Here is an 18,381-nt window from a genome sequence, read left to right on the forward strand (position 1 = left end):
ACGATCGAGATCGATATAAGGGATGAGCGGGGTAAACCAGTCCCATTTGAGTCTGGAAGGGTCATCGTAAAACTTCATTTCCGACAGAGACGCCACCTTACTTTCTGTGAGAGGAGATGGCCAGCGAACCCTATTACAATTACTATATCAACCAAGCAAGGAGTAATTTCCCCGTGTATAGGGGATCCTACCAACGCGGATATGGGCTTGGGGGTTTACTCGGTAGTGTCTCGCGCTTTGTGCTACCGATGCTGAAACGTGGTGCAGCAGAGATAGGCAAAGCAGCACTTCATACCGGCATTAACGTGGCTAGTGATGTAGCTTCGGGGAAGAACTTGAAATCTTCTTTAAAGTCCCGGTCTCGCGAGACTGCTAAAGGGCTAGGGAAGCGTGCGTTGGAGGGAGTTCGCCGAAATATAAGCACCGGTAAGCGAAAAAGGCGGTCTATTTCCTCAGCAGCACCTACCAGGAAGAGATCGAGGTTTGCCCCTCGTGACATTTTTGACTAAAAGCGAAAAGAATTTGTCCAAAAAATGGCTTTCAACGAGGTAGTTGATAAAGCATCATGCGTGTGTACAAAAAGTGAACTTGATTTGTTTTCCGTGCCACCACGAATGAATGGATTTTTACATGCTCTTGCCCAGCGACTCGAGTCACTATGTGTATCCTGATAATGTGACAGGCCACTACGTGACGAAGCTTGCGCATCAAGTGGATTTGAAGGGTGACTGGGAGGTTGCACTGGTTCAGATGATTTATCCACGTTCTTGGAGTAATGTACTGGGAGAGAGTACGACGATTTCATGCATCGATATGAAACCAAAAGATGAGGGTGTAGAGGAAGGGGGAGAAGAAGAAGAGGAATATCAAAACAGAACAAACATACGTATTCCATGGGGTTACTACAGAGACAGTGCAGATGTGGTTACAGCTTTCTCCCACAGAACTCCCGAGGAATTAAAAATCATGTAAAAATGAAATACAGCTTCAGGAGAGGCCGTATAGGGTATGAATTAAGCGATGGCTACTGTTTGGAACTGAACGAGAGCGCGGCTGAAATACTAGGTATGACTCCGGGGACGAAAACTGGTATTGGAATGGGTGAAAAACAGCCTGACTTAAACACTACGCTCCACGTTTTATATGTATACAGTGATGTGGTGCAACACCAGCTGGTTGGAAACGTGTCAACACCACTGCTTTGTAACCTCCCCGTGGAAGGATCCCATCGCCAGACAGTCACGTATACAGTTAATAATCCCCACTATCTACGCCTCAGCCGCAACCAGTTTGAGACGATCGAGATCGATATAAGGGATGAGCGGGGTAAACCAGTCCCATTTGAGTCTGGAAGGGTCATCGTAAAACTTCATTTCCGACAGAGACGCCCACCTTACTTTCTGTGAGAGGAGATGGCCAGCGAACCCTATTACAATTACTATATCAACCAAGCAAGGAGTAATTTCCCCGTGTATAGGGGATCCTACCAACGCGGATATGGGCTTGGGGTGTTTACTCGGTAGTGTCTCACGCTTTGTGCTACCGATGCTGAAACGTGGTGCAGCAGAGATAGGCAAAGCAGCACTTCATACCGGCATTAACGTGGCTAGTGATGTAGCTTCGGGGAAGAACTTGAAATCTTCTTTAAAGTCCCGGTCTCGCGAGACTGCTAAAGGGCTAGGGAAGCGTGCGTTGGAGGGAGTTCGCCGAAATATAAGCACCGGTAAGCGAAAAAGGCGGTCTATTTCCTCAGCAGCACCTACCAGGAAGAGATCGAGGTTTGCCCCTCGTGACATTTTTGACTAAAAGCGAAAAGAATTTGTCCAAAAGATGGCTTTCAACGAGGTAGTTGATAAAGCATCATGCGTGTGTACAAAAAGTGAACTTGATTTGTTTTCCGTGCCACCAACGCAGACCAGTATACTCGAGAGTCGGACCGTGCAGTTTAATCCAATTTCTACACTCGCTGAAGGATCACCAATCGAATTCGTGGTGGCAGGTTCTCCTTCTGAATACATCGACTTACCAATGACAAGGCTTTTCATAAAAGCTAAAATTACAGCCGCCGACGGGTCCAATTTGCCGGCAGCTGCTCAAGTTGCGCCGGTGAACCTTCTCCTACACAGTCTGTTTTCTCAACTTGAAGTATCGTTAAATGGTAAGGTGGTTAGCTCATCGAATAACACATACGCCTACCGATCCTACATTGAAACTTTATTGAACTACTCCAATGAAGCAAAATCAACCCACCTCACTTCAGCTCTCTTCTACAAGGACACACCGGGTAAATTTGACAGCGCCAACCCTCTGACGGAAGAAGGAGGCAATCAAGGGTTGAAGAAGCGCCATAGTTTTACCAGCCAGAGTAAAACGGTGGATTTATTTGGACCGATTCATAGTGACATCTTTTTCCAGAATCGGCTCCTGCTAAATGGCGTGGACTTAAAGTTGAAATTGACTCGTGGAAAGAATGACTTTTGCTTGATGTCGAGCCAGCCGGCCAACGGGTATAAAATTCAAATTTTGGAAGCCAGCCTGCACGTGAGAAGAGTGAAAGTTGCGCCGTTTATTATCGAAAGTCACGCTCGAGCATTGGAGCTTTCACCTGCCAAGTACCCCATCTCAAGGGTGGAGTGTAAATCGTACGCCGTGACACCCGGTCACTTGACCTTCACGAAAGAAAATGTGTTTCTGGACCCTTTACCAAGGCGTCTAATTATTGGATTCATTGAATCAAACGCGTTCTCTGGTTCATACGAAAAGAATCCTTACAATTTTGAAACACAGAATATCAATTACTTAGCTGTATTTAGAAACAGTGAATTAATAACTGGAAAACCCCTAACCCCGAAATTTAGCGTCCAGGGAGGTCGGAATTACATAAGGGCTTACGAGACCTTATTTTCGGGGACAGATATTTTTACCGGGGACAAAGGCCATAATTTAGACAGAGACGACTTTGTGGGTGGAAATTGCTTATTTGCTTTCAACCTCACACCGGATTTGTCGACAGGCGGTGAACACTTTAACATAGTTGATAGTGGCACACTGAGTATTGAAGTGCATTTTGATATAGCCCTACAGGAGACTGTCAATTTAATTGTTTATGCGGAATTTGACAACATAATACAGATTGATAAACCTCAAAATATCATCACCGACTACTCAAGATGAACTCTGTACAGATAGATGATGTATTAAGAAAGGACCCTATTCAAAAAGAGATCACAGGGGTGTTTTTGCAAAGGATGAATTACCACGTTCAGTTTCCAGGTTTCCCTCTGCATACGTTGTAAATACACATCCGTCAACCCTGCCGGGGGAACACTGGTTAGCAGTGTATTTTGATAGCCATGGTGAGGCAGAATTTTTCGACTCGTATGGTAGGCATCCTTCAGAATATGGGCCGGGTTTTATTAATTTTTTGAAAAATAATTCAAACACACCGTACCAATATACAGGGTAGGATTGCAGGGGGCATTATCCACAGTGTGCGGTCAGTATGTTATTTTTTATATTCTTCATAGATGTAGAGGTATTAGTCTGTCAAAGATACAAAGTATGTTTACCACAGTAAAAAGTTGGAACGATCAAATGATTAGTGATTTTATACAGGCACGCTTTGGTATATTTACACCAGTAATAGATACTGACTTTTTTATACAGGTTTCAAAATCAATGCTGGAGTCATATCAATAAGATGTAGGGAAAACACACACACACACACACACACACACACACACACACACACACACACACACACACACAAAAGAGACATTCCATTGTATTGAATTAAGATTTAAATGTAATTTAATGTTCTATAGAAAAAATAAAAAATGGGAAAAAATACATTACAATAATGCACGCTTGTCTGTTTGAATATTTACAGTGAAATGGGATTTATCATAGCTCATATCCGTTATTAGTACTTCTCCCACTTAATTCGAGTCTTTGTTGTCTTTCTCTTTCTAATGGGTGTAGATAGAACTCTCCTCGATCTACCTGCTTTCAGCTGATTGCCACTATTGTCATCGTTTAATAGAGGTGTGAATGGTTGAGATACATAGGTAATAAACGGCTCGAAGTCACAAATACACCGTAGTAGTTCGTTGCTCGCCCCGCTTATTATGCCTCGTCGTTGCCTGTCGTTACAACTGGCGAGTACACGAAGTATGTCCGCGTGCTTCCTCATACGACTTGACATGGTGAAATGATACCCGGGCTAATCGGCGTAGGATTTTATTTCTTAACGTACACAGATGTCACCTCCCCTGGAAAGATGGATGTCCTCAGACGATACTCTTCACGGGTTTGGGGTTTTAAATCAAACACAATGTACCCGTAGGGTTTGCTGGTAGCATCAGCATACGCTTCTTGAACATATTTAGCATGCCCGGGGTAAATTTGTTTGGCTAGATGGGTAATCTGTGAGCTGTCTCTGGCATTCTTGAAAACTATAATATAATGCGAGTTAAGACTCAGAGTTCTCATACATTTACCGTTCTGGAAAAGGTTTTGCACCAGGAATAACACTGAAGCGTTCAGGTGATGAGTTCCTCTGACAAATAAATTGCTGATAGCACGATTATCCACACACTCTTGCAATAAATCATCCAAAATAATTAAATTCGGTGTAGAGGTATCCAACAAGTCTTCCAGGTTGCCAGGTAACCCTTCAATGAAGTTAACTCGGGGTAATTTCGACTTTATCTCCCCAAATACTGGTTGGAAAGCTCCATAACACCATATTATATTTTCTGGAGGTGGCGAGAACATCTCATCCGATGAAAAGAGTAGTTGTTTCACAAAGTGAGTTTTACCACTCTGGGAGGGTCCAGCAATGATGGCATTGAACGGGTGCTCAAATTTAACACTCATCTTGAAGTCTTGCATGCCTCGAACGAATGATAGGAAGTAGCATTCTTTTTGACTTTATATCTAACTACTCATCTTCATTGTAGAGCGATGCGAGTAATGCAACATCCCCGTCATCATCGTCATCAAGTGCTTTATAAAACCCATACGGTAGTGTGGAAAAGTTCTCGCACATTACCCGCTTGTCGTAGACCAGCCGGAATTTCTTTTCCTGTACCTCTGTGGTGATGTCCATCTTCTTCTTGTCACGTTTTATCTTGTATGGTTCAGTTGTTACCAGTGTACATGGACCACTTCCCGTCACCAAAGCCTTCATCGATTCGAAATTTATGACACTCGAATTTCTGAAGTTTAAGGTGACCCCTTTAACTTTACATTCGGTGACTACTCTTCCGTCATTATCAGGGGCTAGTTGGTATGCATAACTCTTGGGCCCCGCACTCACAAACGTAGTGATGTGATTTCCCCCAAGTTCATCGGTGAAGTCACCCAAATACGACCCTAACTCGGGTTCGTATTGCCCAGGCCTACTCACGAATATGCAAGAGTCCGTATCGTAGTACAGGAGCTGGTCATCATCGAACTTCTCAAGTGTCTCATACAATTTCAGCCTGGCTTGAGCTGTGGTGTAGCAGGCGAGGACGACATTGGACCTCGGGTTGGATCGTACAAATTCGTCAGCTTCCTTGTAAGTCACGTGAATCAGTTCGTCGTTCATCAAGTGCACATCTTGTACTTCCCTCTTGTCATCATTGAGGATGTCGTAGTACGTCTGTAGATCGGAGATGTAGGTGGATTGTGAAAGCTGGGGGCGTTGTCCTAACTTACCCCAAAAATTGTTCAAAAGCAACTTGGCCAGGGAGCGCATGCCAGGATTCGGTGAAATGTTCTCCTCATCCAGATGTATTCCCTCATGCTGGAAATAATCCTCCGCGTAGCGTTGTTTGTCTTCTCTGGATCTACACCAGCCGGGATATCCGCTAGCTTCTTGTTTCATCTTGAGAAACGTGTTTATGTACTGGGTGAAAAGTCCGCTGTTATCAGTGTCTTTGACGTAGGTGGCTGTTTCAGAATAGTGCCATATCTCGTGAATTTCTGTAATCTTGTATCCTAGGGAAACAGCTTTCTTCAGCTCGGGAGACGTCCAGACACCCGTTAGCGATTGCTGGTTGTTTGAGTGCCCACATGTAGGAGTAGACACTGATCGTTCAGAACACGTCCGGCACAATGTAAAAACCAGTTTGTTATTACACCTGCTCGGGAGCAGGGGGAGAAAGAGCTTATACGGTGGAAGTACTTCACACTTAATTAACCCTTCAAAGCCATCGATGTTATTATCAGCGGGGAATCCCTCCGTTATTATTTTCGGGTGGCCCACTACATAAGTGCCCCATTTACAAATATACGGGTAAAGGCTACATATGTCCACGTATTTTATCGTCTCCCCGGTTGAACGGTATAGTACAATTTAACTGCATTTGTTCGGCCACCAAAAAATGCATCTCGCGGTTTTAAGGGGTCATGTATTGCTAGATTTTCAATAAATTCCCGCATTTCTGGATCGTTTGTCAACTGTTTTCTGTACTGGCACTCCCATACGTCATGGAGGCGGTACCCCCGCTCGATGAAACCTTCAGCGCGCCTCACAGTGTCATCATTCATCTCACCCATTGTTTTATTTGTGACGGGGTTTACTGTGTCTCTGGAATAACATTTTAAACAACCGTGGTAAAAACAGCCGTAAAATTCAAACACTAACTTCTCAAGTTCAACGCACCCGCCGCATTGCTTTCTACCTATCCTGCACCCCCCCCATTACCCACATGCCTGATTTCCACTCCATGTACATGGGCCATGTATTTTAGCCAACGCAGTGCACTTTTGGAATATCGTACAGGGTTTTTCTTTCCCTGAGCGGGAATAAGTCCGATCGTGTCTTTTTTCAAAAAGTTTCTCTGGAACAACATCATGCATGCTGACGACATTGTGATTGCATTCTTGAAAGGACACATACCGGGGTCATTGGGATTTGATTTTCTCGCATTGGCCTTGGATACGTTGATAAATAAATCGCGGAAACGCAGGCAAGCGAGGCGTAGCACGTCAACATCGTTTTTACAATAGGCGATGAACTCTTTCTTAAAATCGAATTGTTTTCCCTCGGCAACCATCTCATTGTACCACCGGAGGAATTGTTCTCTTTCTTCACAATGCTTTCCATCTATGTCGTAACACTCTACAGGTGGCATAGGCCCTACGTAGCTCTGATTGTCAACCACGTTAATGGGGAAAGTCACCCTTTCGCAGGTTTTGTAAATTGAAAGCTTTTGGCAGCTTTTTAAGAGCCATTGGTAGAAAATTCAATGAATCGATTATTTTAATCTGCACCTGTGATACGACTATACTCATAATTTTGCCTCCATTATAGATTATGTCAGGCTTTACGCCGTTTCTCAGTAAATACTGCATAATAAAGTAAGAATCGTATCCTTTCAAATTATGTGCAAGTACAATAGCATTTGCATTTTCATTTGTGAAAAGCCATCGGCAAAATTGATCGGTGGCATCATCCCCGATAAAAATCTCTTGATTTTTCCCACAAATTTCACAGCGAGTACTCTCATCGATGTTTTCATTTGTAAGGCACTTGGTACATACACGTTGGGTGACACATAAATTTGGTATGTGGGATCGTGTTTCAGGGTCCATACGGGTCTCAAAATCAAAAAATATGAACAGGTCTTCGGTCTTTTGCTTAACCGATTGCTGCGCGGGGGAAGCTTGAGGGGGCACTTGAGAGGAAAGCTGTGTATTTTTTGCTGCGTTCAACCTTAGTTTTCTCTTTTGTCTATCCTCCCTTGATTCAGCTGTCTTCATGTAACATTTATGATCACTAGGTGTGAACCGATTACACGTGCGACAAACTGACTCCCCACAGAAATGCTGACCCCCTTCACGCTTCGGGTCCTCGCGATTCACCCCGATACCGCAGTCCCGGCACCTGTAGTAAGTCTTGCAGGTTGTCTTACCCGTTTTAGTTGGTTTCATGTGTAATTCAAAACATTTTTTAGTGTAAAACACACGGTTGCATGACTGACAATGGATTTTTGCATCCCTATCTACAGGCGGGTTGTCGCATTGAATTCTCTTACAATTAAGGCAAATACGCTCGCACGTATGCTTACGTTTTTCATCGTAACCCACTTTACACTTATCACAATAGTATGATTTATTTACCATGGCTTTCATACTGGTGATGACGTCGAAATGGTTATTGTTGTAAAAAAGGTAGATATATTTTTCCGCCGGTGGGCCTGAATAAATTATACCATTGTCAGCCGAATTTTGGGGGGAAAATATATTTATTTGATACCCGGGTAAGACTGTCTGAAATTGCTTGACCTCATTTATGCCACATCAACCGATCGGCACACCAGCCCTCTCATGTAGTTCCCGCGCTAGAGTTTCTTGGATGTTTCTTCCACTCCTTATCTGCTTATATTGGGGGTGGCCCTCTGTACCTGCCTTTGCCGTAACTATGGCCCTAGCACAACATATTTCATCGGTATTTTGAATTTGCACGATGCACCGCTTCGACCGCCGGAACGCATCGATATCGACCGCTTTAAATACCGGCCCCTTACCACCTTCTGGGAGACTGACGTGAATTATGTTCACAAACACTTGGTCATCGATGCCAAATGACTCACACGATTGAAGTACGCGAGCAACCTCAGCAAATACCCTATCTACAGTGAAATCCCTCACTCTTACAAATGGTAAATTGATTGCTCTTTCAAGATGCGGCGTGCGCAAGACAAGCCTTACGACATCATTTGATTTCATACCTTTTGTTAGGCTACTGATGAGGGCATCAAATGCGTGGTATAGGGCATTCAACGCCTGTTGCAAGTTTTTTGTCTGCACGGGGGTAAAATTGACTACATAGTCACTTGCCGTAGTCTTAAATTTTTTAACATAGCGCTCATTTACCTCTCGGATAATAAATAATTCCACCCTCTCCTCTTCTAAATTTTCCACACCAACCCATCTACGTTTTGGAGAAGGGGCAGGTAGTGCTTCCCCAACTCGTAGTTGCCGGTTTGGAGACCTCCCTACCTCAATCACATCGTCAAGGGTTTCGGATGTACTTCCACCGCACTGATTTAAATTATTATAAATCACTGACTGGTTTTGACATTGTGGCCGGAAAGTGGATGAACAAGGCTCTACCTCTGCATGAGGACTTACCTGAAACTCCCGGCTTTCACCGCAGGGTAATCGTTGATCCACCCGTTGAACTAGTCGGCAGCGTACATCCATTGCAACCATGAGAAGCTCAAGTGGCAGCTGTCCTTCTTGGGACTTCAGTAACGCATCAAGTTCATCGATGGAACGGCAGGCGTTGATTCTGTCCTCGCTGATGACATCTCTTTGACGCCCCTCCTGTATCAGACGACATCGTACATTCATGGCTAAAATTTGTAACTCAGGGGCCAGCCGACTTTCGCAGAGAAGCAAAAGTTCATCGAGGTCCTCGAGGGTACGGCAAGCGAGGATGGTCTCGGCATTCACATTGGTTTGTGCAGTGTTGAAGGCCATAGTGCTGGGTATAGTAGGGTAGTGGGGTTGTAGTAAATCTGACAACAAGGAAGCTCTCCACAGAATGAGTCGACGAGAAATATTTGCTTGAAAAGATATGAAACTTTATTTATTTGCTTGGGGGACGTTTGCCTTCTGTTTTAAATTATTATCATATGAAAAGACCACATACACACAAACACAAACACAAAGAGAATACAGTATGATTAAGTCTTAAAGTAAAAGTTTTAAAGTATCAATTAACACTGCATATACATGAAGAGTCTCTGACGGAAACTTCAAGTCCAACTGTTCAGTCAAGTGCAAACAGGACCGTTCAAGTTCAGAAGGCTAAAGTATAAACATACACCGATGATGATACGAAAAAAATAACGCAAAGCTAAAAACAAACCCCAAACAAACCCCTCCAAAATAAGAAAGTGTCCACCTCTGACTTGCGACACAAAATGAATCTATTGTTCGAAGCGATCGATTAAGTCCTCTATAAAATCGGATTTGAGTTTCGCTGCTTCCGTGGTTGCACGATACATCCACTTGTAGGTCTCCAATATGTCCAACAGCCGTGTGTTAAAATTCTCTGCTGGTCTTTCACGCTTCAACGTGATTATAATGTCCGCAAAGTCTATCCTCTGGACGGCCCGATCAAAATACCTGTGTATATTTTGTCGGCGATTGGTAGCATCAGGCAGGAATGATTCTTTTGTGATGGGTGTTGTATTTTGCAGCCCTCGCAACATTCGATGGCTATTTGATTGACCAGTCGGCATAACTGGCTTCCCAAAGTGCCTGCAAAATATTCTTCCATTGAAGATACCTCCGATACACCATACTCCCCACTCTCCGAATCAGCAATCTCCTCATCGGGTGTGACTTCAAAGTCATCTTCGTAGTTCTCCATATAATCTTGCCATTCTAGAATAGCGGCAGTACGTTCTGCTTCAGTGACGACTGATGACCTCTGTGCCTCTCTAGCTGATGCAGAGTTCATACCACCATAATAGCGAGATGCGACTCCTGTAATGGCTGCCATATTTCTGTCTTCTAGGACTTCTTCTGTTACAACTTGTGTATCAACTTTGGGTGAGTTTGTGAGGATTGTGTTCTTCCAATCGTTGCAGAAGCAATTTATTTCCAATGGCACCTCATTTTGGAAAACGTGTGAAATGTCAGAAACAACATGTCCTAACCTCACTTTAATCCCGTTTGCGCGGGAACTTTTGTAAGTGTACTCATCTCTAACTTCACAAAGTTCTGAAAATGTCGGCGGTGGATTGAATGTTGCCAGAGCTAGTTTCCAGAAAATTTCTAACACTTTATCACCATTGACACGGTGTAAAAAATAGTAAAGCAACTCTGACAAACATGACCGTAGATTTTCAGAATACAGGTTAAACAACTTCTAATAAAAAGTAATCTTCTCGAGTAAAACCGGCCCCCGCGTTGAATTTCATCCACAATAGGTAAATTCATTTCACGCCAATACCAATGAATGTATATCCAAACAATACACCTCAATGGCAAATTAACACTTACTTCATTCTGCATTCAATATACCGCATTGAGATATGACACTTGAATAATTACATAGCGTTAGAGTATTCATAAACACTACGGTGTCTCAGTCAAAGAAATTCGTACAGTAATAATAATCTTACGTCTATGCCATCAATCAACGTATTTCATAGTCCTAATTATGCTACATCCCAGTGTTCTTTGTGATTCATCCTGAGAGCGTGTTACAGCTCGACGTAGCTCCGGTATGCTTCATTCATTCGCCTCACTTCCTGAATGACAAAAGAGGGGCACGTTGCTGCCTGCCCCCTACTACCGGTATGCATAATTCACCAGTTCCTGTCCTTGAACATTATTCATGAAGGTCAAAGTCACCGGTGCCTGGGGACAATAGCTCATTCATAAATACTACAATTTTTTCAGTTTCCTGAAGCAAATTAACCCTTTCATCCCTTTTTTAAAATCATGCTAATGTATTCCACATTCATTTTAATGAACTTCCGACTCCTCCTCATAATCATACCAATACATTCATATTAATGTTAATCCGCTTCCCGCCTACGTCATCATTACACTAAACTATTCATATTTTTATGCTAATGTACTTCCTGCTTACGTCATTAATGACTTCCTGCCTACGTCATCATTACGTAAAACTATTCATACTTTTTATGCTAATGTACTTCCTGCTTACGTCATTAATGTATGCACGTATGATGTAACTCATTAAATATTCATAATTTTTATGAATATATGAATATTAAGTGTGCTATCTAGACTTCTTTTACTACTCATAGCTAGGCTTTTTCTGTGTTGAGCACTGTTGATTGTGTTGATCACAGGCTTTTCTGTGTTGAGCAGTGTTGATCATGTTGATCAGTGTTGATCACAGGCTTTTCTGTGTTGAGCACTGTTGATCATGTTGATCACAGGCTTTTTCTGTGTTGAGCACTGTTGATCACAGCTAGGCTTTTTCTGTGTTGAGCAGTGTTGATCAGTGTTGATCACAGGCTTTTCTGTGTTGAGCACTGTTGATCGTGTTGATCACAGCTAGGCTTTTTCTGTGTTGAGCACTGTTGATCACAGCTAGGCTTTTTCTGTGTTGAGCAGTGTTGATCGTGTTGATCGTGTTGATCACAGGCTTGTCTGTTGATCACAGCTAGGCTTTTTCTGTGTTGAGCACTGTTGATCGTGTTGATCAGTGTTGATCACAGGCTTTTCTGTGTTGAGCAGTGTTGATCGTGTTGATCACAGGCTTTTCTGTGTTGAGCACTGTTGATTATGTTGATCACAGGCTTTTCTGTGTTGAGCACTGTTGATCACAGCTAGGCTTTTTCTGTGTTGAGCACTGTTGATCATGTTGATCAGTGTTGATCACAGGCTTTTCTGTGTTGAGCACTGTTGATCGTGTTGATCAGTGTTGATCACAGGCTTTTCTGTGTTGAGCAGTGTTGATTGTGTTGATCACAGGCTTTTCTGTGTTGAGCACTGTTGATTATGTTGATCACAGGCTTTTCTGTGTTGAGCACTGTTGATCACAGCTAGGCTTTTTCTGTGTTGAGCACTGTTGATCATGTTGATCAGTGTTGATCACAGGCTTTTCTGTGTTGAGCACTGTTGATCGTGTTGATCACAGCTAGGCTTTTTCTGTGTTGAGCACTGTAGATCATGTTGATCAGTGTTGATCACAGGCTTTTCTGTGTTGAGCACTGTTGATCACAGCTAGGCTTTTTCTGTGTTGAGCAGTGTTGATCGTGTTGATCACAGGCTTTTCTGTGTTGAGCACTGTTGATCAGTGTTGATCACAGGCTTTTCTGTGTTGAGCACTGTTGATCGTGTTGATCAGTGTTGATCACAGGCTTTTCTGTGTTGAGCAGTGTTGATCATGTTGATCGTGTTGATCACAGGCTTTTTCTGTGTTGAGCAGTGTTGATCGTGTTGATCAGTGTTGATCACAGGCTTTTCTGTGTTGAGCACTGTTGATCGTGTTGATCAGTGTTGATCACAGGCTTTTCTGTGTTGAGCACTGTTGATCACAGCTAGGCTTTTTCTGTGTTGAGCAGTGTTGATCATGTTGATCGCAGGCTTTTCTGTGTTGAGCACTGTTGATCGTGTTGATCACAGGCTTTTTCTGTGTTGAGCAGTGTTGATCGTGTTGATCAGTGTTGATCACAGGCTTTTCTGTGTTGAGCACTGTTGATCACAGCTAGGCTTTTTCTGTGTTGAGCACTGTAGATCGTGTTGATCAGTGTTGATCACAGGCTTTTTCTGTGTTGAGCACTGTTGATCATGTTGATCAGTGTTGATCACAGGCTTTTCTGTGTTGAGCACTGTTGATCACAGCTAGGCTTTTTCTGTGTTGATCATGTTGATCAGTGTTGATCACAGGCTTTTCTGTGTTGAGCAGTGTTGATCATGTTGATCAGTGTTGATCACAGGCTTTTCTGTGTTGAGCACTGTTGATCACAGCTAGTGAAAATGCCACCAACAGAATACCTGTTAGCCATGCTAACACTTATTCTCAAAAACAACACATTTGAATTCGATAACGAATTCTATAAACAGATCCTGGGTGTATCGATGGGTTCTCCGTCGTCTCCGAATGTGGCTGATATCACATTTCATCAAACGGAAATGAAAATAAGACGTGAATACAAATCGAAAATATTACTCTGGCTTAGATTCAGAGACGATGTTTTCATGATCTTCATAGGAACAGAACACGAACTGAACGAATTCACATCAGGCATCAACAAAATGCACCCTACTTTCAAATTTTCGTTTGAAAGCTCGACACATGAGATAACATACCTCGATCTTGTGGTATACAAAGGTCAACGACATAACAGTGAGAAAATACTGGACATAAGAATGCCACGAAAACCACAGATACGTTTCAATCCTACATAGAACATCATGCCATCCAAAATCTACCTTTAAAGGCCTGATCAAAGGCGAAACACTAAGGTACATCAGAACTTGCAACAATGAGAATGACTTTAGTGCTAAAGTCAATTCATTCAATGCAAGATTAGTTGAACGTGGCTACAGACAGGATGAAATCTCTAGAATTACATCACAAACAAAGTTCGCCACCAGAATTACGCAATTACAACACCAGCGAACAAAAAACAGAACGAAAAACACACTTGTGTTCACAACAAGATATAGCCCATACATAAAGACACAAGCTATCAAACTAGCTCTGTGTGAAAACTGGGATCACATAGAAAAGGACGAAACATTAAGGAATTTATTTCCTAAACGACCGATCATCGCTTACAAAAGAAATACAAACATCAGCGACACACTGATTAGGGGAGAACCATTTGATTTTTTTGGGGGGGTTTGGAGGAAATGGGTATGGGAGCAATTTTTTTTTCCTGTCACAGTGACAGCAATTTTTTTTCTACTGTCAGAGCTGCATCAATTTTTTTTTAAATGGAGTAGCAATGCAATTTTTTTTTCTTTGTCATCAAGTTTGTGATGCCTTGTATATAAGGGAGCCGTCATTATTTACAGCCTGAAACTCAGAAATTTCAAGTGACACCACCCCCCCCCCCCCCCGTCAACCATGATGAATTTGAGTAACTCCCCTCTCTAACTCTGAAATTTTGACTGATCCCCCGCACTTAGAAAAGTTAAATACAAATACATGTATTTGTAAATTTATAAAATACAGCAATTTAACAGTAAAGACCTTTGAAATCCTGATGTACTCTGCTAGACTATCATCAGTTATCTCATGCGATGATGGTTCAAAAAAAAGTGAACCCATCAAAATGAAATTGCAAGTCACAATAAAATAAAAGCTCACGCAGTATCTAACCATATAGTATATTGTTTAATTTGGATGGGTATTATGACAAAGTTTTCACTAGGATATCTGACCGGGCAGAATTTGAAAGTACAGGGGGCGAACCGTGAGAGGCTTAGGGGGAAAGTGTCACAGGGGCTTTCCCCTATCTTGCATGGAAAGTTTAAGATATTGATGTGTGCAATGGTGCAGTCTGGTGTGATCTGAGAGGTGTTTTTTAATTTTTTTACTAAGTGAAACTGTTAGAACACCCCAAGGGGGAGAGCACGAGAGGGGGTTTCCCCCTCTCGTATTGGAAATTTTGGGAAATTGATGTGTTTAATGGTGCAATCTGAGAGAGTTTCAGGTTATTTTGCATTTGGTAAAACTGTTTGAAAATGACATTGAACACTGCAATATTTTTTTACATTTTATGCATGATCAGTGTTTGTGTCACAATATTCAACAACCAAACAATGACAATACAATTTGTGAAAAACATTTCTGTTTGCCAGAGACTGAAGATAAATAAATATACAGGAACGGAAAATCTGTGACCTTCTTGTGTCATTTCTCCAGCTGCCAGGTTCTAATGAAAAGTATGAATATGGTATGTTTGACTGTCAAAATGGTCATTGAACTGAGGTAAATGAAAACATGTTTCTGTGATAATAAAGGATGAATTCACAACAGTTCAGTTTTGTCCTAGATCCTGTGAAAATTTTGAGAAATTGATGTGCGCCACGGTGCAGTGTAGTGCAAACCGATAGGCATTTTAAATTTGTCTTTTACCAGTAACACTGTTAGAAGAGCCAGGGGGGAGAGACACGAGAGGGGGTGCCCCTCTCGCATTGAAATTTTGAGAAATGGATGTGTGCAATGGTGCAATCTGAGATGTGTTTCAATTAATTTCGCCAAAATAAATTGAGTAACTTGTCCCCCTTCTTCCTCTCCACATTTTGAGTAACGCCCCTGAAGTTTTCAATTTTTTTAGTGACCCTCTCCCTTGTATTTCATTACATTTGTTGTTCCTCAATTTTTCATCGTCAACTTGTACATCTTCCTAATATATTTATATTGAGAGAATACTATATTGATTTCAACACTAGTTTATTGACTCCTGTCTTGTGTTTTAAAATTTTCACAATTTACAGAAGTCAAAAAGTCCCCTTTAGATAGTGCCTATGCCATTGAGATATTGCAACAGAAATCCTGAAATATGATTTCTTGGGTCAGAAAAGGAAAGGAAAACATTGAGTGCACTGAGGTGTAAATAGACCTATGTAGTGCATGCTTATATCATAAGTGCTGGGGAAAAAACATAAGAATTGCTTGTGGTAAAAACATTTGCGCCGCCTATGGCGGCGCGCCGGCAAAGAATACATGAGAATAGGGTTTCCAAATTTTGCTAATTTCTGGTGCATTGTGACAATTTTTTTTTTCACTTCTGTCTGTTATGACAATTTTTTTTTCTCAGGCCATGGCAGGATCATTTTTTTTCTCACCTGGCGACAAATTTTTTTTCTCAAGATCCTCCATACCCCCCCCGAAATCAAATGGTGTTCCCCTTAAGGCTAAAGTCCATTGCATTAGAAACAAATCAATGAACGAACGAACACATTACGATCCAAACATAAGCATTCTGGCTTCACTGCTAGAAGAACAGGAGATCAACAATATCGACATGACATAAAACAAAAAAGATATACACATATCTTAGGCGACTGAGGAAGAGACCGCTCTGGTTTCGAAACGTGGGGATAAAAAAAGAGTCACTGCTGTCAAGGACACATCTGACTACGCCCACGTCTCGCCATGGCTTATTTGAAAATTAACGACTCGCTTGTTAATTTCCACACTAACAGCCAAAACACAACTCAGACACTAAACACACCAAAGCACATACAAGACGAGATGGCTGATGTGTGAAGCCACTTTCCCTTTATTACACTGCGATTCGTTTGTTAATTTTCACACTAACAGCCAAAACATTTCAGACACTAAACACACCAAAGCACATACAAGACGAGATGAGTGATGTGTGAAGCCACTTTCCTTTATTACACCACGACGGCCTTTTTCAAGGATACCCGGCCCAAAATGAACCAACGATTTTTATGAGCACGCTTCACGATCAGTCGTACGACCGTTATCAGTCGTGAACTGCTGCCAATGGCTATGAGCCTTGTGTGAAAAGATCATGTTTAAAAATACCCGGATGTAGGATTGATACTGACCGAAAAAAAAAGTTTATTGATATGTCCAGCTTCTCTGCATCCCGGAGTTGTACGGATAGATCGAGATGGATAGATCGTTTGGTCGCTGCGATGCACATGGGTTGAACTAAAGTACTTTTTTAAAGTTTTGCAATGAAAGTAATAATAAAATGTGAATTTGTCGGTGATGTTGGAATCTCCAGGAATCACTCATCAGGCTGTACACAGGGGCTGTACATAGGTAACCATGCTTTTAGGCCATCTGCACATTTCAGGCTAACCTTCGACCCATAAAACATTGCCAGCTGTACTCATGCGCTACATCCATTATTGCGGATTGCGAAGAGGAAACTGGCGACGAATAGTAGCTGAAGCAGTGGAGAAATACAAGAAAATTCAACTTTATATCATGTAACTTTATATCCATATTTATATAAAGCTGCGACCAGCAACCATTCATGGAGAAGAAATGCTAGTTAAAATGTCGACCGGTCGTGAAGAAACATGCAAAAAAATATCTACTGAAAGCTACGCACGACCTGCGACCGGTACAATGCCACTGAAGGTTTTTGAAAGAAAAGTCAGTGAAAATTCGTCCAACTTCTGGTGTCGGAAAGAATTACAACATCCGGCTGGAAAAGATTGGTGGGAATTACCATGTCACGCATGCGTGTTTAAAACGGTCATGACCAACTCGAACGGCGCATATTACAAAAAAAACCACGACGAAAATTGAGTCGTACGACCGGTCGTGTAGCGTGCTCATTAATATCGTTGGTTCATTTTGGGCCACATATGTTTTCAAGGCCAGCAAATTCTCCAAAAAAGAACTACCGTAACACAAATGCAAAATACAAATTTACACGATACTGTGTCACCAAACACAGAGACTTGAAAAACAACAAAATTGCCAGAAAAAGACGGTACAAGAGGAGACACCATATTATCTCAAACACAATGAAACACCGTACAAATGCCGAACATAGCATAAACATAAATAACAACACGAATCTTAGATTCATCAAAATCTATCATTACACAAGTTAACAACAGCAAAAATCAATGCACTGGGTAAGGGTTGAAATTCATCCCAACACCAAATCGTCCTCACAGAGTTCATCTCATACAAGACGCAAACATTAGGAGAAGGAAAATCCAATACATTATGCGACACAAATTGACCAAAAAAAGACAAATTCAAACACAAGTCTCGATGGACTCCACATACAACTAAGAACACAAATCGACAGATTTGAATTCTTACATAAAACATCAGGCCACCTGAAATCTACGCTTTAAAAGCCTGATCAAAGGCGAAACACTAAGATACATCAGAACTTGCAACACAAAAATGACTTTGTTTCAAAGGTCAATACACTT

General features: G+C 41.9%; 2 protein-coding genes across 2 annotated transcripts in view; both read left to right on the forward strand.

Annotated features, from left to right (window-relative positions):
* LOC139123702 (uncharacterized) overlaps nt 1-18,381 on the forward strand; it is a 190,979-nt gene that overhangs the window by 15,195 nt on the left and 157,403 nt on the right. The window lies entirely within an intron of this gene.
* LOC139123889 (uncharacterized protein F54H12.2-like) lies at nt 1,831-3,174 on the forward strand. Its single transcript, XM_070690040.1, has one exon. The coding sequence runs from the start codon at nt 1,831-1,833 to the stop codon at nt 3,172-3,174; it is 1,344 nt and encodes a 447-aa protein (XP_070546141.1).

Source organism: Ptychodera flava (genome assembly GCF_041260155.1).
Source record: "Ptychodera flava strain L36383 chromosome 23 unlocalized genomic scaffold, AS_Pfla_20210202 Scaffold_23__1_contigs__length_28996876_pilon, whole genome shotgun sequence".
Taxonomy (NCBI): Eukaryota; Metazoa; Hemichordata; class Enteropneusta; family Ptychoderidae; genus Ptychodera; species Ptychodera flava.